General features: G+C 46.4%; 1 protein-coding gene across 2 annotated transcripts in view; it reads left to right on the plus strand.

Moving 5' to 3' along the window:
• The window catches only part of HMCN1 (hemicentin 1), a 1,785,366-nt gene that overhangs the window by 659,138 nt on the left and 1,098,897 nt on the right, over window positions 1-27,331 (plus strand). For both annotated transcript variants that reach the window (XM_069641364.1, XM_069641365.1), the window contains exons 28-30: window positions 2,201-2,348; window positions 4,998-5,124; window positions 12,422-12,576. In XM_069641364.1, the coding sequence (XP_069497465.1) occupies window positions 2,201-2,348; window positions 4,998-5,124; window positions 12,422-12,576 (430 nt within the window). The remainder of the gene's footprint in view (window positions 1-2,200; window positions 2,349-4,997; window positions 5,125-12,421; window positions 12,577-27,331) is intronic.

The following is a 27,331-nucleotide window of genomic DNA, read 5'->3' on the forward strand; positions in this document are numbered from 1 at the left end:
ATTTCCAATTACATTTCTGCTTAAATAAAGTGAAGTTGTCTATAGAGAGGGCAGCCCTCAATAACTGGTTGAGATCAAAACCAGTGGGGTTGTAACAACCAATGATAACCTAAAGCTCTTCTTGAAACTTAACAGGGTCTTTACACATTTTAGGAAACCTTGCACAATATTAAATTTGTCAGCGGCACTCCATGGCTCGTGCAGATTCACAAATGCATTGCCTGCCCCATATAACTGTCTTAAAGAATACACAGCAGCGTCAGTTCAAGGGCGTGAAATAGGAACCCCTTCAAAAGTCAAAGAAGCATTACATGCAGGTGAAGTGGCAAAGAGAATAGAAATTGGCCATCTGTCACGCAATAGCTGAAAGCGATTGCAATATAGAGGCTTCAGGTGATCATATAGATGTTGACTGGTGGTTCACTGATGGATGAATCTGGGCTCTGAACTTAGCTCTGCTCACCTGGTGATGACGGCAGAGCAGAGGTGTATGATTCAATTTGATTTGGTGCCTGATCAGGTGCAAGATTTATTATAGCACGGTTGTATGAGTACAACATGTCCACTGGAGTTTCTTTTGGTGGGTTACCCGGGATACAGTCTGTGGTAGCCTTTTCAGTTCATAGTTATGGTCAAATTAGCATGCAGCCTCAAGAGTAACTCTGTTTCTCGCCACCAGGAGGAGGCCTTTTCCTCACCCATTGGGAAGTATTTCTAGTTGTACAGTATTCACTAATGAGTATGTTCTGTATTTAATGAGGGGGTTCTGGGAGTCCCTGTACTGGCAAGAACACAGCCCATTGGGTGGATGACCCCCGGGAGAGTCTCAACCAAGTCTTTAGCTCACTGTCCCTTTCACAAAGGAGAAATATCCCTGCATATCAGTCTTTGTCCTGCCCTGGGGCAGTCCAGCACCAAAATGCTAGGCAATTCTCCTCTGAACAAGAGTACCAACAGCAACCCCAGCCATGTGCTTCAGCTTAGTCGGGCCTCATCAGTGAGGTGGAGCTGTGCCCTCTCTAAGAATAGTGAGCACGGGGGCCACGTCTAGATTCCCCTGGAAACTTAGGGTGAGAACCCAAAGATACTTAATATGCAATACAAGGGAGTTCTGGGAGTCCCTCTACAAGCACGAACACGGCCCATTGACCTGTTCTTGGGTGGATGGCCCCGGGAGAGTCTCAACCAAGTCTTTAGCTCACTGTCCCGTTCACAAAGGAGAAATATCCCTGCATATCAGTCTTTGTCCTGCCCAAGGGCAGTCCACCACCAAAATGCGAGGCCATTCTCCTCTGGACAAGAGTATCAACAGCAACCCCAGCCACGTGTTTCGACCTAGTCAGGCCTCATCAGTGAGGTGGAGCTGTGCCTCTCTAAGAACAGTGAACAAGGGGTCCACGTCTGGATTCCCCTGGTAACTTAGGGTGAGAACCAAAAGTTACTTAATATGCAAAAGAAGGGGGTTCTGTGAGTCCCTCTACCAGCACGAACACGCCCCATTGACCTGTTCTTGGGTGGATGGCCTCCGGGAGAGTCTCAACCAAGTCTTTAGCACACTGTCCCTTTCACAAAGGAAATATATGCCCGCATATCAGTCTTTGTCCTGCCTGAAATTACCTGGGGGTACCCAGACGTGGATCCCTTGCTCACTGTGCTCAGAGAGGCACAGCTCCACCTCACTGATGAGGCCGACAAGGCCGATACACGTGTCTGGGGTTGCTGTTGGCACTCTTGTTCAAAAGAGGTTTGCCAGGCATTTCGGTGCTGGACTGCCCTTGTGGGCGAGACAAAGACTGATATGCAAATTGAAATTCCACCTTTGTGAAAAGTACAGTGAGCAAAAAGCGATGGCTGCAGACACTCTTAGTGGGTAAAAACCGCAGAACAGGTTATCATGCCATGTTCTTTCTAGAGAGGGGTGTTTGCTACCTTTTTTGTATGTTTTGTGTTTATGCATATCACGATTAAAACAATTATGAAAATGCATATCTACAATTCATGCCACCACTGCACTCCCTGTTTTGAGGCTTTTTTTCTAGATACACTCCCAAAAGTCCATCCTCTATACAAGTGTTCATTTTCACAAAGGCTTGCCTCTCTCTGATGTGTTGGAAAATCTGATATGTCGGAAACCTTTCTTCTCCTCTGTTTTATGCACATTTTCTCATGTGTTCATGTATGTTTGCTTTATATCACGCAGGTGGTTGAAAGTGGCAGTTTGCAGATCCTGCATAACGGCAAGATACTGAAACTGCTGAAAGCTGCCACGGGCAACACCGGCCAATACACCTGCAGGGCCATCAACATAGCGGGCAGCTCAGAGAAGTTCTTCAACATCAATGTTATTGGTTAGTATTGTGCGCTGCACATTAATGGGTATTAAGGTCTGCTGTCCAGATCGTCAAGAGAATTATTAACACAACTATTGCACTGGTGAACATCACATTTGTCTCTTTTAATTTATATTGCTATTATTATTATTATTATTATTATTATTATTATTATTATTATTATTATTATTATTATTATTATTATTAACCACGGTCCTAGCTTTGAGAAGCAACAGAGCGCTTTACAGAGGTATAAAACAGAACAGATATACAGCAAGCGGTAGGATACTTCTCAGGGGCATAATGGAGGATGACAGAAGTCCTTTGAGAGGGCATTGCCCCCATCCAGGTGGGATAGGACCAGTGCTTGGACAGTGCATTTAAATCTGTCCGGAGGGAGGAAGGGCTTGACATTTCGCAGGAGGGAGCGCTGATACCAAGCTGTATGAGTTTTCTTAGCTATGTGTGTCTTGAAGGAGAGGTGTTTGTCGATGGGGAATCCAAGGGACTTCATGGTTGATAGCCAGGTCTGTATGTCTGGGTGTTCGGTGTTGTGGGTGAGGAGTAGGGATTCGGTCTTGGAGGGGTTGAGCTTCAAGTATGCACTGGACATCCAAGACTAGTTCAGCAAGAGGCAGGTTTTGAGCCTGTGAATGTCCTTGATGGAGTTGATCTTGAAGTATAGCTGTGTGTCGTCGCGTATTGGTGGATGTGGATGTGTGTGGGTAGGAGGACTCAAAGCAGCTCCATGCATAGATTGAAGATCACTGGGGAGAGGATGGACCCCTCCGGGGCTCCAGAGGTGACAGGTATCATTGGTGATCTAGAAGAGTACATCTGAACAAACTGCTAACAGTTGGCAAGGGAGTACTTGAACCAGCGTAGGAGAAGGTCGCTGATCCCCATGCGCCGATGTAGGTTGTCCCACACGCCTGGTGGTCTACTGTGTCGAAAGCAGCCGAGAGGTTTAGTAGAAACAGGAGGCAGGGGTGGCTATCGTCAAGCATGTTGAGGGCATCGTCACCACCTATATGGTTGCCGTCTCCATGCTGCATCTGGGTGTGAACCCGGATTGGTAGATTTTAATTAGAGGTTTTGAACAACAGACATTTAGGGGTACAAATGTGCCTATTACAAACAAGAGAGAGAAACATATTATAACAATGATAAATACCTCCAAGTAAATGTGGCAATAGAGCTATTGATTTTATGCAGGGGGCAGAGTTGTGCAAGGCTGGAAGGTCAGAAGGGGGGGCAACAGGGGGGAAAGCTGGGCAGGCAAAATGGAAAGACTCTGCTCTGCACTGCGTCCAGGATTAAAGTGGTCAAAAAGATGACGTTTGAATATAGGATGTCCCCTATTAGGTGGGTTGTGGTCCCCCAGTCCAGAACTTTGTATATTAAGGGAGGATCAGGTGCCATTCTTCAGTTAACCAGCGGAGCCAAGAATACAAAGTGAAAGATGCCGCAGAGGGATGTCTCACCACTGCTGCCATAACCACCATTGACCAAGCCAACTACCACGAGATGAAGCTGTGCTCTCTATTTGATTGGGGAGGTCGTGCATGGTGCCTCCCTCCCTTGACTGGTGGGCCTAAAAAGTTCAAAGTGCTGAATTGCTGAAGTCATTCGTCTGGAGTTCTGAAGAGTCATTGACCTCTAGCTGGCATCCATCTTCCAAAGTGAGGATTCTTCTGTTTCTTAGAACTCAAGCAGCTTGTAGCTGTAAACATTGTAGTGCATCCTCATCATGGGCCCTGGACATCATTGTTCTTCTGCTTCTGCCTCTGCAAAGAAGGAGCAGCATGCCGCACCCAGAGTCCTGTAGTCCTTCACCCTCATGCCAGCAGACTGTGTGCAAGGTCACTCCCACTGCTCATTGCATCTGTAGTGTCCTCCTTCATTGTGAGAGCCAGCTCAGAGGTTCCTCTGTGGCTAAGGGCACGCACAGCCTTCTGATGATCCATTTACGTAAGGTCACTGACGGAACCTGGAACAGGAGCGTCGCCAGACTCATCTTTCATAGATGTAATCTGAAGGACCCTCTTCACCCGCCAACCCTGCATCTGCAATGCTGGAACCCATGGTGAGAGAAGTTGTCTCCAGCGACCTTGGCTTACCTGGCGTTGTTGTTTATCATGATCAGGTTTCAAGGGTCATGATTGCTTACCTGATTTGTTGCCTCCACGACCCCCGTTCACAAGCAGAAACACCTTTCTGCTCAGGTATATTCCTGGACCTAGAGGTCATGGTAGGAGAAATGGGGGAGGTTATGGAAATTCAACAACATCAGTAAAGATGTTCTTCACCAAAAGGACAGTGAATGCATGGAACCAGCACCCAGGTAGATGTGGCAGAGAAAATAATATATGAATTGAAAATAGCCCCTGAATAATACAGGTGAGCAACACTAATGTGAAACCTAGTGTGGAATTGGAGACCAAATATTCTGAGTGTGTTACATGCCTGCATGAGATACAGGCACGCTGGGTGGGGCCTTCTAAATTTATGAGACATCAAGTAGTAGATTTTTACATACATCTGTTCTGACATATACTTAAGATTGGTGCATCATTCTCAATGTATTCCTTGATATATGTGAAATATGACAGTCTTCTATATGATCCGGCCTATACTCTGATACTTATGCTTGATTTCTCTCCCAAGTCCCGCCTACCGTAGCAGGAGCTGGCATGCCAAGTGATGTCTCTGTGATCCTCAGCAGGGAGACCAGCCTGGAGTGCAGAGTCAAAGGGGTCCCCTTCCCCGCCATTCAGTGGTTCAAAGACAGCAAGTGAGTGCTGATGCTTCATCTACTATGGCTCTAATGTACTAAAGCATCTTTCAGCATGGGGGGAAAGGCAATTATTCACAGGCAGCCTGCTGCATGTGGGGCTGTATAAAGATCACTACACAGTGGTGGCGTGTTAATACCTGCCCCAAAAAAGACAGTGTGAAGCAAGCTAGCCATCCTCAAAGTGGGGGCTGCTGGGGCATATTCCCTCCAAGAAAATGTTGCAGTTAGTGAGGCCAAATGGTTCATTTTTCAGCATGATTCTCTAAATAAAGGGAAGAAAAAGACATGGCATGTATTGGTCCTCCTGAAGGAACACATGAGATATTCTGCATCACCAGATGCTAGGTCTACCACAGTGCACAGCGGCCTTCCTCTGTAACAACAAATCATGTATCTGCCCATTCGAAAAGTGTGCCACTACTAGTAACACTGGATGCACAGTAGGAAAATGTGTGCAGCATCACTAGCCCTCTGTGAACAAACTGTGATCATAATTGCTATGCAAGTGGAAATCATGATGTAACATTATTGCTTATGTACCAATTAATAAAATGCAATCTGAATTGATAGATCAAATATAATCCAGGGTGCTGTTAATGGTATGAGGGTGCTACTACTAATATGATGCCCTCCGGTGCCAACCTCCATTGGGTGCTGCTCATATACAACATAGGGCTCTAAAATATGACAGGCTTAGTTCAAATAGCCAACCTGCCACTTTTACAATTGCCATGCCATTTTACACATAATCAGGTGCTCAGCTTAGTAGAGCACATTGTCATTTCACTTTCTACGTTCCCCACAAACAATGACAATGTCTAGCGCTACTGCCGCATCTTAGGGAGAATTTTCATTTTTGCCAATTCCCTTTAACCTTAGAGACCCCCAGCTCTTTTGCTGGACTCAGGGCTTTTAAATATTTACTCCCGAGTAAGTGTGACCTTTTTCTCACTCACTCACGTGTTTTCCTGACTATGATTTTCTGTGTTTATTACTGTTTTATGGAGTCTGGTAAACTCCATAGGCATCTGCTTTTGCATTGTGACACACAGTAACTTTTTGTGCAGTGCCACTAAGGAGTCCCTTGGACTTCTCTTAATGTCCAACACATTTTCCTGGGTGAACTACTGTTCCCAAGAATAGTAAGATGACCCCTGTCTTATTTACCTTTACTTTATGGGTCCATCACACACTACCCTGTGCCGAGTGTTGGGTGGTTGCATAGTAACTCCTTTAACCCATTCCTCATGCAACATTTTGTTACACTAACTCAATTGAATGGCTGGTGGCAGTGGTTTCTTTTTTACTACCTGGTGACATGTATCTGCAGGCTGATACCTCAGCTGCAGTGCAACACCCAAGGGTGACAATTTTCACAAACGGGCCACTGTCTTCTTTTTTCGCCATTTCTTGTTAGTTTCTTCTGGGCTTTTACTCTGTTGTTTGCATTAGGTTTGAGCCCTTTGTTTGTCTTGCCTTTGGCAGGCTTCAGCCCTGAAGCCCGCCCAGGCTTCAGTGTGTCTGGAAAGTCAGGAAATGAGAGAGGGTCCCGAAACATCCTTGTCCTTTGTCTCTAGGTGTGCCTGAGTGAAACCTGTCCCAATTGGCTGGCTGGCCACCCTGCTGTGTGATTGACAGCCTAGGGCTGTGAATGAATGGGAACTTGCATAAAAAGGTTTTTGGGACTAAGAGGAGAGTCATCCACTGGAGGAGAGCATCCGAAGTAGAAGATGAGAGAAGACGCCAGCAGCACCATCCTGGACTGTTGTCACCTATGCTTGCCTGCACGCCTGATGTGGGGCCCCGCACCATGAGCTGAGGCTTTCCCAGACTGCATGCACACACCTACGTTGTCACATATGCTTGCCGGCACGCCTGATGTAGGAACCCGCACCATGAGCTGAGGCTTTCCCAGACTGCATGCACACACCTATGTTGTCACATATGCTTGCCGGCACGCCTGATGTAGGACTCCGCACCATGAGCTGAGGCTTTCCCAGACTGCATGCACACACCTACGTTGTCACATATGCTTGCCGGCACGCCTGATGTAGGAACCCGCACCATGAGCTGAGGCTTTCCCAGACTGCATGCACACACCTATGTTGTCACATATGCTTGCCAGCACGCCTGATGTAGGACTCCGCACCATGAGCTGAGGCTTTCCCAGACTGCATGCACACATCTATTTTGTCTGTAACCCTTATGTGTGTTCTTGTTCTTGCACTTGTCTGTTGTACTATGCATTTCCTGTAACTAGCACCTAGATACCTCAGGGTTTGGTGCGCTGAAATAAATGCAAAATAAAAGAAATAAAATGCAAAATAAATAGTGCCACGCCAGTTTCATATTCACATTGCCAGAGTTAAGGATGTGCCACATACATTACCCCTAACGTACAATACTAGTTTTACATTGGCCCAGAAAATACCTTTTTTAATTCTATGCTTTTTTTGAAGACCAAATTAAAAAAAGACTTCTTCTTTTTTCTGTTAAAGTCACATTCTCATTCTTTTTAAACTATGGAAACTCAAGTTTAAAAGTACAGTAACATGCATAATTGTTTGATAAAAAAATGCCCAATTATTTTTTAACACATGTTCGGTTATTTATAAACTGTCCCTGAGTGATCTTTGTGCTGCACGGCACGAAATGCATTCATTGTAATTTAAATATGGGGACTGATCGCCACCTGCTGGTTCTAGGGAAATATTGCTCGTGTGCAGCTACAAATATTAAAAAGCATTCTATTTCCTTCCTTCCTTTTCCCTTTCTTCATTTCCTTTTTCCCTTTTCTTTCTTCCCTGCTTCTTTTATTTCATCCATTTTTCGATTCTTCCTTCCTTTTCCTGTCACACACTGGGGTCCGTCCTACACCCGCTTTCCAGCTCCCAACCCACATATCTGTATTCCCATCCCCGTTCCCATAAACCGATCCTGAATCCCTAATCATTTTTCCTCCACCCATTCCCACCCTTTCCTCGTTTGTGCCATTTCTCCTTTCTCCTCATCCAACTGCCACACCTACCATCCTGTCCCACCTCACCCCCAAATATACCCTCCGCCCGGACACCACCATAAACTAGTCGATCAGACTAAAAGGTCGATCATCTTAATCAGTCGACTAGTCTAGCCTATCGATAGGTTTATCACAAGCAGATTCAGCTGTCAACTTGAGAGTCAGTCACGCGACCCATCGCCTTTTTTAGGAGCAGATTCTATTAATCTTGCATAATTCTTTTTTTATGTTTGTAGGATTCCTTTTTTTAAATGATGCTGATATCTTTGCAAATAAATACACTAAATATCTAAACAAAAAAAAGTGTGCATAATTGTTTATACAATGTCAAGACTGCTGTTTTAAAAACCCAGTATTATTTTTTTATTTTTAGAAAAAATCCCAAAATCATTACATAAATGTTTACAGAACTCTTTATAAAGAAAGTGCAGAGTTATTCGAGCTGGTTTTTAAAGGGAAGTTGTCTTCGTATACAGAGGTAAAATGCTCTGTTTGAAAACAATGTACAGATTAAAAGCACCATATTTGTATATATATACATGTGATGCTGTTTTAAAGAGAGTGACAATTATACTTGGGAATTATATGTATACAAAGAGCAGAATCCTATTTAAGGAAGAGTGTACAATTCCCATGGGAAAAAGGACTCCAGATTCAGTATCAACTACTCAACTAAGCGTGTAGATATGATACGATATGATAGTTTATTTATATAGCTCCTATACACAATGTGTTTCAAAGTGCTTCAAGGCAAGGGAGGGAACAAGGGAAAATACAATGACATTCTTACAGGCCATGAACAGTAAGGATGTGAAATTAACTATCGTACTCGGCCTGACGACATTTCAGATAATGCAAGAGCTAAGACATAGATAAGGAAGGGAGGGGGAGAGTGGGAAGGAAATGGAAACAGACAGGCGACTACCGTACTAGGCCTGACGACATTTCTGCTAGAGCCGGAGGAAAACAAAAGGTGAGGGAGAGGGGTGCAGAAAGGGAGGGGAGGAACAAAACAAGCGACTATCCTACTAGGCCCGACGACATTTCAGATAGTGCTGGAAGGGGGGTTGGCAATTAATGGGATGGGGAGGAGACAGACGAGGTTGCTTTCATACTAGGTCCAGGATCAATTCTGATAGAGTAAGTGCATAGAAGAAAGTAAGGGGAGGAGGGGAGGAGATAGGAAAAGGGAGAGGAGGAGAGAACAGAGAGTAAGCAGTCAAAAGAGTGGAGAAGCAAGACGGGAGAGCGAATACAATTGCAGAAGTCAGTAGTAACACATAATGTTGCAAGCCAGGATACAAGATGAAGATGGGAACAGCATGATTCAGGCCCACCATGAGTACAGGATGCAAAGGAAGTCCATCATGAGAGTTGAGAAAGGGTGACGCGCCATGAATCAATGAAGTCCATGAAAGTCAAATCCAGCATTGGCCACAAGACGGTGATGGTGAAACCAGGATGTATCAGGACAGACTCCTGCAGAAGTAGGCTGGAGGGGGCAGGAGGGGGAGCGGGGTATAAGAATCAAGCAAAACAGGCAACACTTGTGTGCGGGAAAGGGGGAGCACAAGGGAACATCACGGGGGACCAGAGGGGATGGTGATGGCCTGTGGGGACAGAGGGAGTAAACACATGTTGGTGCATGCTTACCTGCTGTCTGAGCAGGGGGTTGGGCACTGGGTCCTCCTGGTCTGAACAGGTCCAAACAGGAATTGCCCTTTTTTTTCATCTGCCCTTCACTTCGGATGCCCGGGCGAGAGACATAGGTTAATAACATATGTGCTTCACCCACAAAGACATCCTCGGTGCAAAATGATCTCGCCTAACAGTAGAGGCCAATCACAAACACATGAACATGCCTCACAGGAGCCTCCGACTTGACAATTACCAGCTTAATTGCTCCGCAGGACATTCCTTCAGAGTAACTGCACTTGATCCTGGAAGTCTCTGCGCCTTACATCAGAAACATGCACAGACTGTTGGCAATGGGGAAACAGGTGACATACCGTTTCTCATGGCCCTTTAACAAGCATTTCAGGATGTAAGGCCCATCTCCCACTTACGTACACACCACCATGTAGGTGCACTCGAGACTGCAACCACACTTTTGATGTGCCCACTTTCCACTTACACATACACCACACTTAAGGTCCATCCGAGACTGTAACCAAGCTCTTGATCTGCCCATCTCCCACTTATGCACACAACACCCTGAAGGTCCACTCTGGACTGTACCACGCTCTTGATCTGTCCATCTCCCACATAGCCACACACCACTCTGAAGGTCCACTCTGGACTGTAACCATGCTCTTGATCTGCCCATCTCCCACGTATGCATACAACACCCTGAAGGTTCACTCTGGACTGTACCACGCTCTTGATCTGCCCATCTCCCGCTTATGCACACAACACCCTGAAGGTCCACTCTGGACTGTACCACGCTCTTGATCTGCCCATCTCCTGCTTATGCAAACAACACCCTGAAGGTCCGCTTTGGACTGTAACCCTGCTTTTGATCTGCCCATCTCCCGCTTATGCACACAACACCCTGAAGGTCCGTTCTGGACTGTAACCATGATCTTGATCTGCCCATCTCCCATGTATGCACACACCACCCTGAAGGTCTACTCTGGGCTGTAGCAATGCTCTTGATCTGCCCATATCCCACTTATGCACACACCACCCTGAAGGTCCACACTGGGCTCTAACCATGCTCTTGATCTACCCATCTCCCACTTATGCACACAACACCCTGACGGTCCACTCTGGACTGTAACCACGCTCTTAATCTGCCCATCTCCCACTTATGCACACAGCACCCTGAAAGTCCACTCTGGACTGTAACCAAGCTCTTGGTCTGCTCTCCCACTTATGCACACAACACCCTGAAGGTCCACTCTGGACTGTAACTACGCTCTTGATCTGCCCATCTCCCACGTATGCACACAGTACTCTGAAGGTCCACTCTGGACTGTAGCCATGATTTTGATCTGCCCATCTCCCGCTTATGCACACAACACCCTGAAGGTCCACTCTGGACTGTAAACATGATCTTGATCTGCCCATCTCCCACTTATGCACACACCACTCTGAAGGTCCGCTCTGGGCTGTAACCATACTCTTGATCTGCCCATCTCCCACGTATGCACACAACACCCTGAAGGTCCGCTCTGGATTGTAACCATGCTCTTGAACTGCCCATCTCCCACGTATGCACACACCACTCTGAAGGTCCACTCTGGGCTGTAACCACACTTTTGATCGGCCCATCTCCCACTTATGCACACACCACTGTGAAGGTCCACCCTGGGCTGTAGCCACGCTCTTGATTTTCCCATCCCCCACTAATGCACACACCACCCTGAAGGTCCACTCTGGACTGTAACCATGCTCTTGAACTGCCCATCTCCCACATATGCACACGCCACCCTGAAGGTCCAATCTGGGCTGTAGCAATGCTCTTGATCGCCCATCTCCCACTTATTCACACACCACCCTGAAGGTCCACACTGGGCTGTAGCCACGCACTTGATCTTCCCTTCTCCCACTAATGCACACACCACCCTGATGGTCCACCCTGGGCTGTAGCCACGCTCTTGATCTGCCCACCTCCAACTTATGCACACACCACCCTGAAGGTCCACTCTGGGCTGTAACCACACTCTTGATCGGCCCATCTCCCACTTATGCACACACCACTGTGAAGGTCCACCCTGGGCTGTAGCCACGCTCTTGATCTTCCCATCTCCCACTTATGCACACACCACCCTGAAGGTCCACTCTGGACTGTAACCATGCTCTTGAACTGCCCATCTCCCACATATGCACACGCCACCCTGAAGGTCCAATCTGGGCTGTAGCAATGCTCTTGATCGCCCATCTCCCACTTATTCACACACCACCCTGAAGGTCCACCTTGGGCTGTAGCCACGCACTTGATCTTCCCTTCTCCCACTAATGCACACACCACCCTGATGGTCCACCCTGGGCTGTAGCCACGCTCTTGATCTGCCCACCTCCAACTTATGCACACACCACCCAGAAGGTCCACCCAGGGCTGTAGCAATGCTCTTGATCTTCCCATCTCCCACGTACGCACACACCACTCTAATGTTCCACTCTGGACTGTAACCATGCTCTTTATCTGCTCCAGTAAAATGTTTTATTGTTGATGACAGCACTCAAGTGCTAGCAGTAAACCATAACAAGTAAATCGATAAATATGTAGTTTGGCCTCAAGCATTTTCATAAGCATTCCACATTTTCTTCCAGGCCTCTGTTTATGGGCGATCCCAATTTTGAGCTTCTCAGCAAAGGTCAAATTCTGCGCATTAAAAGCTCTCGTCTAAGCGACCGGGGCCGATACCAGTGCAGTGCGTCCAATGCTGCAGGAAAGCAAATGAAGGAGTTCCGGCTGAACGTTTACGGTGAGTTAAGGGAATTATTGCTATAACTGAGCTCTCTCTGCCAATGTCCGTTAAGCCCTTTTAAATATCTGTTGCAGCTTTCAAAGTACTTTGACTTGCTGCTAGGGGGGCAATGATGTGAGCAAAATTGTGGCACCTGCCGAAGTGGGCTTAGAAAGCAATTGAGTGAGAAGTTCATGGTAGCCTCTAGAGAGCTAGAAGAGAGAGCCTCTGAAGGGAGAAGACAGTGAAAGTGCAAGTAGTGATGTGATGTGATGGGGTGTGTAAGTGGGCAGTATTGAAGCATCTCTCTTTCGCTCTCGTTCTCACTCTCCCTCCCTTCTTCTGCTGTTCTTTGTCATAGGTGCCACTCCTTACTGTGGCTGGTACTAAGAAGTGGGTGCATTGTTTGCTGCATTTTCAGCCTACTGTTCTCTATTCTATTAATGCCGGGTGTGTTGCGAGTGATTGCACTTCAAGGTGTGCTACCCTCCAAAATTCAAGTGACAACAAACATATATTTTATGACGTCGTCCAGCGATTTTTAAATTTTTACCTTTTTTCTTATCACAATCTATTTTCAAGGTCATTATAGACAGCAAAGAGGAGGATAGCTCAGGGGCAATGTGCTCGCCTTGGAAGCAACACGGCACGGAGAAACACAGGTTCGATCCCTGGGTCTGCGCTTAGAAACCGCCGGGTATTAAGCGCGTTATAAATAACCTATCATATTATATCATGATCCTAGTCTATATGTATATTTGTTAAGATTGATCGATGGATCTCAACTGCACAATCAGGTTTCCATCCATTTCGGTTCCTTCCTTAATGTGGGAGATGCATAATGAATGATGTCTACAACAAGGCAGGTGGCATTGTTCCCATTGTCTGCCCGTCTTCTCCCCCTCTGTGACCAGATTGCCAAGGAAGATCCTTGCAATAATCGCCCCATCGTACAGCTCTGGCAATCTCCACAAGCACTTGTACATAGGCCAGGCTAGGGTGAACCTCCTAGCAGTACCTTTCCTAGAGGACCCTGCCTGGTCTCCACATTAGGTCTGGGCCCTTGTCCTGTGCTCTGCTCAGCTGCACACTAGCATCCCTCCAGAGGATAATGGCTAGGTAGCCTCCTTTTCACCTCCTGTGATGAATTACGGCATCAGAAATGCATTTCCAGGATTAGCATCCAATCCCTTTGGGCAGAAGTCTTAGATCCTTGTGTTCACCTTCTATTGTAGTGCAGCACATTTTATTGAACACACAACTACCTGAACAGTTGGTAGACACACCTGAAAGATGTTAGTATTGCTCAAGCCAATGGTTCTCACTTTAACAACTTTTGATGAACGAAAGGCGGAGTCAATTTCATAGCCTGTAGGCAACTTGCACCCAAAGTATTTAGTAGGGTGGCTTAAGAGAAAGAGGAAAGAAAGGATATTTCCTATTATCTCACATGGATCGCAGAGGACGCCAAGTCAAGTTGTTTAAATTGATTCCAGATCTTAAAATGTCATCTGCAAGCCTTGCACTGCACATTTAACACCAAATTAGACATGAATGAAATGTGCACAAAACATACATACATATCTAAGAACTGATACAAAGAATAACCTTGAAATTAAACCCAGATACATGAAAGGGAGAGAAAATACTTCCAGAGCAAGGGGAAGCCATTGGGAAAGCATCCCATTGCCAGGGGCCACTGGCCCGTCAACTGCTCCCATATAGTTTCCTCATACTTTTTCTTTATGCATAGACATTCTTAACATGACTCACCAATCAATAGAATTGGGTAATTTTCAGCAACATTACGGGCAGCTAGGCCATCATGGTGCTGAGATCCACTGTGAACAAGCAAGGTCTGCTTATCATAATGCTGCAAGAACACCCCTTCATAGCAGAGGTGCTTCATACCATTCTGCCATTATCCTTTCCTGTACAAAGTCAATGTGCACTGCACCCTCAACCAACATCACTCAAGTTGTGGGTCTAACTAAAACAAAGACAGCATTTGAAATGTAAACATTTTGGATATAGCCCTAAAGGCAGGATCACAAATGGATCAATCACAGTACATTTAAGTTCCTTCTGAATAAACATCCACGGAATCCCAACTTTTGCACTATTCCAAAGATTCATAAGGACGCTACAAAACCACCAGGAAGACCAATAGTGGCAGGCATGAACAGTATTTTGCAACCTTTGGGACAATATATAGATTTTCTTCTACAACCACTCATTCAACAAACAAGTACATACATGAAGACACTACTCATTTGCTTCAGATATTACAAAAGGCACTGAAGTGGGAGAATGGAAGACCAGGCTCCCGTCCTTCACCTCTCGCGCTTGGCCTAGAGGGTCACGGCCCAGACACCCGCCGCGAGAAGAGTTTGTCCATTTACCAGACGACCAGGTACCCTGGTACAGGAACATACGGATGTGTCCATCTGCCTGCCCAGCAGCCCGCACTGGCCATGCCGACACCTGCGGCTCGGATCAGCTAGACTAAAATCCACACGTCGTTAGAGATGCCATGACGACCTAGACAACGGGAAGCACATCTGTACAAATATACACACTGAACATTTCCACACCAATCTACACGAAGAACATACTCAGTGCTCTGACGTAGGCGACAGGCATATTCACGGACGTGCATCTTTATTATTTTTACATAGGCTTTCAGAATGCAGAAACGCAAGACGCGTCATGAACTCATCTATAACGCTTGCTCACGCTTCTCTTGAAACCCGTTACCACCATGAGAGGTATAATGGAAACACGATACTGGTCATGGAAATATATGCTATTATAACCTAAAAGCACCTATGCACCAAACAGACTACTTAAGCACCAGGCCCGAGTAGGCCTCAAACAAGAGCTTCCGTGGACATTAACAAAGCAAGAGTCAGGTTGCTGATCCTGCAGAAAGAACCCGGTGGAGCAACCAGCCAAGGTCGCAATGTTGCAAACCCACATCCAAGAACAAATCATCAAAGGCACGATGTTGCAACCTCGCACTCCGCGCCTCAACGATAAAGGCACGCCGGCAAATTAAACCAGACGCGCAGTAGAAAAAACAATATTAATTGTGCAGAATTCTGCCTCTTTCACGGTCCCTCCCCACGTGACCAAGCCGAACCTGACGAGATGCCAAAACCCAGGAGAGAAAAGGCGTCTGGGTCCCTCACTACGAGACACAGGCCGATACACTTGAAAGGCTCAATGGACATCTGCTACAGTGGGAGCGGTCAGCCTTCCACCTATGAATAAATCCTCACATTGTCTGCACGTACCCATATTGAAACATTGTTGCAATCACAGGTACACCGAGAGCTGGGAACAACGGTGGTCCCAGGCTGGGAGGCTCACGAGTGCACCAATCAGAACATGGGGCTCTTATCTCAGACGTCAGTAATATTAGCCAATCCTCAGGAGTCTTCATGTAACAATTCTTATGTATCTAATTGTAGGGACAACCCAGATATACCACCTGACTACACCTTGTCCACTAATATCATTCTCTATATGTGTACTATACTAACCCTACCACTCGAGCAACCAATTAAGAGTGGTGATAGGTTTTTTGTTAACTTTCTGAAGTGACGCAAGTAGCGCGTCATAATGCAGTAAAAAGGGCCTGCGAGCCCCACGATTGTGTGTGTGTCAGGACGAACGCGTACGCTCCTTGACCCATCCCTGCCGTTTTGTCTAAATAAACAGCAGAGTCACCTTGCTCCTTGTGTGTGTCTCATACTCTATCTCATCTGGGATATACGGGAGGAGTTGGGGCCTCCCTGCCCGGAGGTCTGCGGACGGCCCGGCCGACCCCGGCAGAATTCCCCCCCGACAAGTTGGAGGCACCGCTGAGATCTGTTTAAGATCGACTTTTATTTTTAATTTTTCCAGGCACTCCCGTTGCGAGGAGGCCCGGCGGCGCGGCCCCCTCTGCCGTTGCCCCCTTCTGAGGACTACAGGACCATCGCGGAGCTGCGAGAAGACCGGACAGCGCAATCCGGATATTGGCCCTCGGGAGCCGGTTGAGAAGTATCCCGCCCGCGGTCGGCGAGTGTCCAGACGTGGTCCAGACGAGGGGAGGTGGCGAGCCGCTTGGAGGGGTGCACGCAGTCGAGCGGCCCTGCATCGAGAGAACTTGGTGAGCATGACACGCACAACAAGCAATGCGAAATTGTGAGGGAGGGGGAGGAAGTAAATAAGGGAGGAGGGAGGTATTGTACAGATGTGCGGCGAAGGTTTAACTGAGGGTTGCCAATGGAATGAATGGTAGCGGACGAGTGCAAGAGCAGTCGGCTAAGTTACGCGAAGAGGGGGGCGGGGCACGAAAACATCACGTGCAGCCGCTCGTAAGACACTGATGGCCTAGATTGCGACTACGTGTGAGGGTGGGTGTGTGTGGTTTCCTACGATTTGACATTTATTGATCAATGAGTAGATGAGGTTCCCTATTGTTCGAGCAAGAAACTCGATAGGTAGATGACGTTTCCCTGTGGGCGGTAGCTAGTTACATAGTTGCCCAAAACGGAAGATAATTGGCTGGTTAAGCCCTCCTGTTGAGGGGCGTATCACACGCGAGGCGACGCAGCGTGCGCAGTCCGGTTATATTATTGATGAGATTACCTTGTTCCAGGAGAGACAGGAAGACAGCTGTAGGGTTAGCGGGGTAGATTGCAAGTGTATTTTGAACTTAAAGAACATAACAAGAATATAACAGTAGCTCGAAGAAATCGGTGACGTCACCAGTAGGGATTTAATAGGATATCGCGAGCACAAGGAACTTTGGGTTTGAGAGTGGTGGGGAAGAGAAACATGATAAAGGAGCGGATACGGAGATAAACGATAAACGAGTGGACCGAAAGAGGAGAAGGGGAAAGGGGCGTGGCTGCGCACGGAGAACGCCGGCCACGGCAAGTGTAAAAGGGGGAGGAGAACGGAGAAACAGGACGACTGTATAAGATCGTCGTAAGGGGTACGCAGCCGCGGGGGGCTGCGTGCGCTTCGGCCGCAGGGGGCCGTAGGGGAAGGAATATAATATAACATCATATTTATTATTATTGCATAATTTGTCAAAGGATTGCCGTAAGTCCCCACACTCGCGGGGCAAGGTAAGCAATACAAGGTTGTATATTGTAAACTGCTGGTAAAGGGAAGGGTAACAAGGGGAGTGCCACTATGTCATACGGGAGAGGGTCGGGAGGGTGGGGGGAACACCCTCACTACCCCACTCCAACACATATGCACAACACTGCCACCACATAGGGAGAAATTAATTAAGTACAGCATAGAGTGGACCCAGGGGACGGACAACAAAATGTTAACACCATGGCCACCTAATGGTAGTTTCGATCCATATGCCCAACATTCACTACTAAACCACCTGCACAATACGTACAAGGGGAAGAAGTTGGCAAACCATGTGGAAGTGTTTAACTTATGGAGGATGTTCCAGGGGTCCCGACCAGGACCAAATGGAATGTTCACTATGAGGGAAACACCGGAAGAAAAGGAGATTAAGAAAGAAGGAACGGATGGGGAAAAGGGGTGCGAAAGCACAAAGAATACGGGGAACGGAGGACAGGGAGGAGAAAAGATTGATAAATCAAACGACATAAAAAAGGAACCGAACAATGAGACACCCATAACACCGGGAGTGAAAACAGAGGGAGGAGGGTTGTACCCTTTAAGAGAATTAGGAGAAATAGAAGGACAGTTCAGGGCGGCTGAAGGATACTCGAACCCGGCATACAGCCCTCCACCATATGTGGCTCATAGGAAGATACCACTGGGGGAAGAGAGGATTGGAGAAGAGCAGACTGTAGAGATAGGAAACGATGAGTGGGTAGCTGCACAGATATTATTGAAATTACGAGGCTCACTAACTGGAGAAGAAAGGGAGGCGGTAAAGAGAACAAACGAGGATAGTGCCAGAGAGAGTGAAATGAGGGGAGAGGAGCTATTACGGCAGAAGGAAGAGATTTTGGAGGAAAGATTAGCAAAACTAAGGGATGAGCAGAATGAATTGATCAAACAACTTGAGAGGGAGGAAAGAGAGAGAGTGAGGAAAAGGAAAGAAGGTAAGAACGAATTGGAAAAATTAATGGAACGAAATGAGGAGCAAAAGAGAGAAGCTGAAAGGGTAAAAGCAGCAGCAGATAGGGTATCAAGAGTAGTGCTGAGAGAGAAGAAGAAGGAAGAAGAAGAAAAGGAAAAGGAAATGGAAATATGGAGGAGGAGGGTACTATCAGAGACAGCTAAGAAATATGAAGAGGGGAAGGTAATAGAGAGTATAGTAGAAAGAGAAAGGGTGAAATGGGAAAGGAAGAAAGAGGATGAAAGAATATTGGAACAGATGAGCAACGAAGTAATGGAGGAATTGAAAAGAAAAAGGGAGGAAAATAGTAGGGAAATGGAGGAGAGAAGTGAAGGGGGAAGAGAAGGGAGGAGTAGGGAGAGTGAAAGATGGGGAGATGTATATAAAAGTAGAGAGGTAGCAACAACATCAGCACTAGGGGGAACAGTTGATAACAACGAAAGGGGAGAAAGAGACTTAATAGACTTAAAAACAGTAACAATAAAAGGAAAAAAGGCAGAGTGGGGGGTGCCATTTATGAATGACTTTTGCAGTGAGGAGGAAGAAGGAGTGGAGAAGGATGGAAGAAAGAGTGAAAGGGAAAGCTTAGATAAGCTATACCTCACTAGAACAAACATAGATTCGCCCTGGATGAGTAGAAGATGGGAGGAGCTGGAGAGAAGTAAGGAGGGAGTGAAAAGAATAGGGGAAACACAAACCCATGAAACCACGCCACCCACATCCCCATCACGCCCTCCCACGTCACACCCTACATGTTCAACCACCGCACGCTCACTGCACAGAATAAAGCTCGCGCCCTTCATGAACGAACTTACACCTTATGCATGTCGGCTTAGGGACCTCCCTAGTCGCAGGCAAGACAGACAAATAAACATACCCGTATTGAACACAGGAAATGACGAAAAAAGGGGAAAGGAAGAAGAGGGAGGTAGGAGCAGAGGTAGTAAGGAAGAATTTGAAGTAGTAAAGGAAACGGGGGAAGAGGAGGGGTGTGAAGACTCAATATTATGGAGCGTAAAGGGTGACACAAGACAGAATTTAATGCCACTGTTGGAGAGAGGAGGGGTTAGACCACAGTATGTACCTTGGAAACATACGGATAAAGAAAATATAAAATGTAGGCTCCCATCACTAAGTGGAGGTGCGGGTAAGTGGATATATGAAATGGAAAAACACACCGCAGGGCAGAAACTAGCAGTAGGAGATGTGAAGGGCCTGTTAATATCAATATTAGGGGATAGAGCGGATGACATTTGGAAAAGAGCGGGATTCCATGGGGTAACAATAACGAACACATCGCATGATGGGGCACCATTTGCAAACTGCAGACATGCGCTATGGCAGGCACTGAGAGTGCAGTACCCAGACACATCAGACATAGGAGCCATTACTTCCCGTAAGATGGGTGAAAATGAGGATCCTGTTGATTATATCCAGGATATTCAAGAGAAGTGGCGCATGGAAACTAGAGAACAATGGGACAAAACACCAGCCATATTTTATCATATACTAGTACAAGGGCTCCCAGAAGGAGTTCAGAAACAACTAAAGAAAGTAGTGGGGATGGAAGCAAAACCATGGCCAGAAATACAACTGACTATAGTACATCACTGCAGGACATGGCAAGGAAAAATGAAACAAAAGGAAGAGGACAGGAAAACAGAAGAGGCCAAACTAGTACAGAAAAAACTTACTAAATACACAATGGAAGGGGCACTAATAACTACGCCCACACCAGTGGCCCAAAGCCCAACGCAAATAGTGGCTGCACAAGATCCCGCTCAAATAGCGCCTCCACAAGGTGTAATAAAGCAAGTGCCGCCTCTGCAATTACACGCACCAAACATGGGAGGAGGGTACCCAATGCAAGGAACTGGGTATTATAGTTATAACAGAGGGAGAGGAGGGTTTATGAGGGGGAGAGGATACGGATATAATACCCAACAACAGGCTGGGGGACTTAGAAATTACTACCCCACAGGGCAACCCGTATACCAGGACAACACAGGGAGCTTCCCATGGCAAAGCAGGGAACCACCCGTGTGTTGGAGCTGCGGACTATTAGGACACATGTCACGTACATGTAGGGTCAGGCCAGGAACACCAGCATGGAATGAACAAGCACAACCTAGGACCTCACAAGAACAGCAGGGCATACAACAACAGCAGATGTCACAACAAGGGAGTGACCCACAACAACAAACAACACAACAGCCACAAACTTATTCACTGCCACAACAACAAATAACACAGCAACTGCCACCGCCACAACAACAAGTAGCGTTAATACAACCACCACCCCAAACTCAACAAACGCAATTGGGTAGGGTGACGGTGTTGGGACACAACCCTTACACAGGGAATGGCCAATCATTGTACCCCCAATAGGCCAGCCCACAGACGGCCTTGGTGTGTCCCATCCTGTCAGTAACACCTAATAGTGCGGAGGAACCACGCATAGAGGTAACGATAGGTGACAAAAAATTATCATTCCTTGTTGACACCGGGGCAACCCGGTCTTGCATAAGGGAAGGTAAATTTAAAATGTCAGGCGAAGCCATGAACACCCAAGGATTTTCTGGGGCTAAGGGGTTGGTTCCATTTACTGATAACGTTCCATTATCTATTGGAGATTATGATCTGTCAGTCCCACTTTTGTATTATAGTGCCTCACCAGTAAATATACTGGGGAGAGACATAATGAACAGGTTGAATATGACGATCTCCTTTACAGAGGATGGCATAATTTGCTCTACTCCAGGGATTAACATGCTCGCAGCACGACAGATTTTGCAAGCATACTGTGGACAGACAGCGATTAGGGCGGAGCCAGTAGATGGCGAGCTATTCCAGTATGGCACAGACATGGCATTTGCATGGATGCCAGGGATAGAAGGGAAAATATGGAGGAGGCCAGCAGCCTATCTGTTCCGACCAGAAACACCAGTTAACGAACTGGAAGGGAAGGTGTTTGTAATGGACATTGAGAGCATTATTGCAACAGCTGATTATGTTGCTGTGCACGCCCAAGATAAAGAAGGGAGAGCATGGAGGGCGGTGATAGCACTAGCAGAAGGATGTAGGCTGACCCAGGTGTCAGATGAAGAGCTATTCTCAGAAGAAAAGGAAGAAGATGAAATGGTGTTCATGATGAGTGTAGAAATATGGCTAAGAGTGGCTCACAAACAAGTAGCACAGAAAATTGTAATGGCACTTGAGGCACCCGCAGGCACCCCAGTCCCATTTTTTAAGGAGGATATGTCAAAGGTGCCCAAATCATTATGGACTATTAGCCCTTATGACGTGGGATGCATAAAAAGCATAGGGGGTGTAAGGATAAAATTGAAAAAAGGTGCCATACTACCAAGAGTGAAACAGTACCCATTGTCAAAAGAGGCAGATGAAGGCATATATGAAACCATAACGGCCCTTATAAACAATGGCATATTGGTCCCCTCAGAATCACCATGTAACACAGCTGTGTACCCGGTGCGCAAGGCTAAAGGGGGGTCTTGGCGCTTCATACAGGACCTCAGACCCTTGAACAACATAGTAGAAGCAGAGTATCCAGTAACAGCAAACCCGGCCACAATATTGTGTGGCATTCCAGCAGAAGCATCACGATTTACAGTGATTGACCTTAAAAATGCTTTTTTCTCAATACCATTACACCCAGACTCGCAAGATTTGACAAGCTTCACTTACCGAAATACAAAGTGGAAACATACCAGGTTACCACAGGGGTATTGTGAATCACCCTCAATTTTCAATAGAGTAATACAGATGGATTTGGGTAACATTGAGGTGGAAAGCACAGTGTTACAGTATGTGGATGACATTATAATTTGCAGTACAAACGAAAGTAAATGTAGAGAGGACTCCTTAAAAATGTTGACAATATTGGCTGAAAAGGGGTACAAGGTAGACATGGAAAAGATACAATACTGTCAGGAACAGGTACTTTACATTGGCCAACTGATATCCCAACATGGAAGAAGGATTGCACCACAAAGAGCACAGGCCATCTCAAGCACTCCCGTGCCACAGACTGTGAGAGAACTACAGCAATTTCTGGGGCTGTGCAACTACTGTAGAGCATGGGTATTTGATTACAGCTCATACATAGGACCCCTGCTTGAGGGTTTGAAGGAAGCAAATAAAGGGGAGAAAAAGTTGGGATGGACTATGGAAATGAGGGAGGCATTTGACGAATTGAAAGACGCGATATCAACTGCTCCAGTACTGGCATCCCCAGACTATGAGCGACGCTTTTTTATATTTTCACATTGCGACTCAGCAGTGATGAAGGCAGTATTGGCACAAAAAACGAGCATGGGATATAAACCAGTAGCATTTTACAGCGGACACTTAGACCCTGTGATGTTAGGCCACTTCCCTTGTGAACAAGGTCTTGCTGCAGCTGCATTTGCAGTAGAAAAAGCATCAGCAATAACTATGGGGTGTCCAACTACACTGTTTGTGGAACATGCACTATTTGCGATATTGAATAAACCTAAGTCCACACTAACGACACAGAGGGCATCAGGTTATGAGATTATTTTGTCTAAAGCTGAACTAGCAATTGTTAGATGTAGCACGGTCAACCCTGCAAGGTTCCTAGCAGAAGTAATTGAAGAGGGAGATTACGCCCATGACTGCACCCAAATAACTAAAATGTACTCATGTACTAGAAAAGTTGAAGAAAACGCACTAGAGGGAGGTGAGCTTTTGTTTATTGATGGGTCATCAACTATTGATCAAGGAGATGGGATACGAAGGACTGGGGCAGCAGTAGTAAAAATGATGGAGGCGCCGGTGTGTGTGGCTATGAAGTGTGTACAATTACCACAGCATTACTCTGCTCAAGCCGCGGAACTGGTTGCACTAATATTGGCATTAAAGGAAAGTTTTAATAAAAGAGTAACCATATATTCCGACAGTGCATATGTTACATCCACTGTCCACTCAGGGTTATCAAAATGGAGAAGAAGAGGGTTTAGGAGAGCTGATGGCACTCCAGTACAACATGCCCTCTTGTTGGCTGAACTAATTGAAGTAATAAACGACCCCCAAGAACTAGCCCTAGTCAAATGCACCGCACACACCAATGGGGAAGACTACGTATCAAAAGGGAATGCAGCAGCAGACGCACATGCGAAATATGCTGCATACTTTGGTGAGATATGGAACCCCACAGACTCACAGAGAGGGAGAGGGAGGGGAATAGCAAGGGAGATGTTAATAAGAGAAGGGTACACCCATCTCCCAGCCACACAGATTATGGAACTACAAGCGGCTGCACCAATGGCCGAAAAAGAAGTATGGGTAAAAAGAGGATGTACAATGTCCCCAACCGACGCACTATGGCGCCAGGGTGGCACTGGGAAAGTTGTAATACCGTTGGCACTGTTAAACACCGCCCTGAGCCAATTACATCACCCTGCCCATACAGGCAAGGAAATAATAGCAGCACGAATTAGAGAAGATTGGTTTTGTCCTGAGTTAAACTCTCATGTGTCAAATTTTATCAGCAATTGCCTCACATGTCAACAGTTTACGGCCGGTCATACTCTAAAGGTGATAAGAGGTACCATACCCCGGCCAGAAGGACCTTTTCGGCACCTTCACATTGACTATGTTGATATGATCAACATATGTCAAGGTAATAGGTATATGATTGTAGTAGTATGCCCATTTTCCAGGTGGATTGAAGCAGGGCCCTGTTCACACCCTGATGCGTTTAGAGCAGCCAAATTCATAGTAAGGGAGGTTTTCCCCAGGTGGGGAGTGTGCGAGGTGTTAAGATCAGACAACGGCCCACATTTCGCAAACGAAATGTTCCAGCATATCACATCCCTGCTGAACATTAAACACAAATTTGCATGTGCATACCACCCACAGGCTAATGGTGTATGTGAACGCCTGAATGGCTTATTGAAGGAGGCAATTGCTAAAATACAACAAACAACAAAGAAAAGTTGGTTGTATTGCCTTCCGTTAGCTTTATTTGAACTTAGAAATAGGCCAGGGTCCGACCACCACCTCACCCCTCACGAAGTGGTTACTGGACGTCAAATGCGCCTTCCCCTAACCCCAACGTCAAGGGCATTCACCGACCACGAAAGTTCAGCGAGTGTGTTAGGTGATGAAATGTATCAATATGTGTCTTCTTTGATTACTAGTGTCGTGTTTGTGTCTCAACAGCTCGAGCGCACACGGGGCGGGTCTACCAGCAATCAAGAAAAAGGCGCAAGTACAGAATTGGGAAAGGAGAACTTGTGCAAACTTGCCAAAGGTGACCACGTGCTACTTCGCAATTTCAATAGAAAGTGGAACGAGAAGAGGTTCACTGGCCCCCATCTGGTAGAGGACGTATCAACAAGAGCAGTAAAACTAAAGGACAAGCGTGCCTGGAACCACCTACATGACGTAAAGATCTACAAACTGCAGACCCGCCCCAGCGCCAACGACAGGTCCATTGGAAGAACAGCAACAACATCCCCGACAGCGGAAGAAAGTTCCACCACAGACAACGACCCAATTGTTCCCTCGGAGACGATAACTGATGAAGAAAGGGGTGATCTCCATACTGCCCACCCCATGGTCACACGCTCAAAGAGTAAAAATACTTCCGCCATCTGAGCGCAAATCCCCCCCCCCATTGACTGCTAAGTACAGTTGTAATTAAAACTGGAGGACATTGCTTGCACCAATACACATGTAAACACGTGAATGTTCTCTTTTTTCTCTCGCACATACAGGAACTGCGTAATATTGTATTGTTAAGAAAAAGCTAATTAACAAGTTCAGTGTACAGGCGTAGATGGTGCTGCCAGACGATAACTACCCAGAAGAATTGTCACATCAATTTGTATACGAAATAAAAAGGCCAACATACCTAAAAAGGAGAAGGGTACGTGTCTACTACACAGCCTTCCTCCTGGCCATAGAATATTACATGCCCCACCTCCGCCCATACTTGCCGGTCCTAAGGGACCGATCACTTAGAGTAGCGTGGGAGCAGCTCTTCGCCTGGGCACTGAATGACTACTTGATAGGGAGAGCTTAAAGGAAACAAAACTAACATTTAATAACGAGCACTTTTGAGAATTTTTAGGCGGGCAACTTTAACGTCACAAGAATACGCTGCCAGGACTGCAGCAAGGTAAGAGCAAAATGCCGGTGAGATTAGCATATGTAATAAAAATAATAGGGATTTTTATGATCACCGGGTTCTTGGCTGCCTCTGTCTGGCAGTACAGCTATGCTATCGATTTTATTGCTGCACCCAAACCTAATATACCCCCGTTCCCTGCTGCAACAGGTGTTACGTCAGGTGGTAATAGTAACTTTGCACCCAAGCAAAATAGAGTTAAACGCAGCACATACTCAGACAATAAAGGTATTGATAATTATGTACAAGATTCAGCACACGTCGCAAACAACATGTGGTACCAGCACATGACCCGCATTGGTAAGCAGACAACTGAGGATAGCTGTTACGTTTGCTCATTAATACCATACGCCATGAGCGCTTCACGAACATTTGTTGCCACAGAAATAGATGAAAAGACAGCACAGTGCATAATATATTTGGCCCTGTTCCAAACGAAAGGAAGATTTCAAGGAACAGTAGTGCACATGACATGGAAAACACGAGACTCATACCCATATGAAAACAACTTCCTCAAGACCTATCTGAGTTATCACAAGACCAGTTTACATGCTGAAGCATTCAGATACATAACAAGTGGCCCTGCAAAAGGAGAAACAAAGAAGGTAACACTGCAGTATCTACCATGTGATTGGTACGCCACTGAAGTTCCAGGTAAACAAGGATGCTGGGAGAGGCCGCTACTGACGATAACAGGAAAGGTGTATCTGGGCAGCAGCTGGGAGATAGGAGTGATTGGCAGCAACATGGTAACAAAAGAAACTATCTCAACCATCGAGACACACAATCATCGATGTTGGACGACGTGGATCAAGTATGTACCAATGCTCACGTGGGTAGAAGAAGATGAAGACCCAATAACTATACTACCATTGACTGCGCCCAAAGTATGCTACCAGCATAAAGGAGAGGTGGACGTAGGATATAACACCAATTGTGCAAGCGTGGTGGAGTTACCTGAGGGGGGAGCGGGAACAGCAGTAATAATGGACCATTATTGGGCCTGCGGAGAAAAGGCATATCATACACTGCCTCCCCTGTGGAATGGTGTGTGCACAATGGTACACGTCAATGTACCATCACTAGTGGTACCTAAGAAGAATGTCGATGTGGCGAAATTTCCTAAAATGGATGAAGGGGATAGGAGAAGAAAGAGATCTGCACCACTTCAGAAGGAGCAAGAGAACAGGACCAACAGCAATGATACTGTCCTAAATAGGAGAAAAAGACAAGGAGAGCCACTGACAGGAAATTACCTGTGGGGAAGGTCGGAAACGGAACTAACATCAATACCGCCAGAACACAGACTATTCAGCAGAGCAGCAATGTTCTTCTCCTCAATAATACATCCGGGACTGCAGGCATACGCAAACGCAAAATGGCTCCAAATAACCAGATGGGAACTAATGATGACCATCAATTCAACAGTAAATGGGTTCAACGCAATTAAAGAGGAGCTGCGAGCTGTAAGGATGGTAGCACTCCAGAAC

This window comes from Ambystoma mexicanum, chromosome 1q (assembly GCF_040938575.1).
Source record: "Ambystoma mexicanum isolate Mex_15411 chromosome 1q, UKY_AmexF1_1, whole genome shotgun sequence".
In the NCBI taxonomy this organism is placed as follows: domain Eukaryota; kingdom Metazoa; phylum Chordata; class Amphibia; order Caudata; family Ambystomatidae; genus Ambystoma; species Ambystoma mexicanum.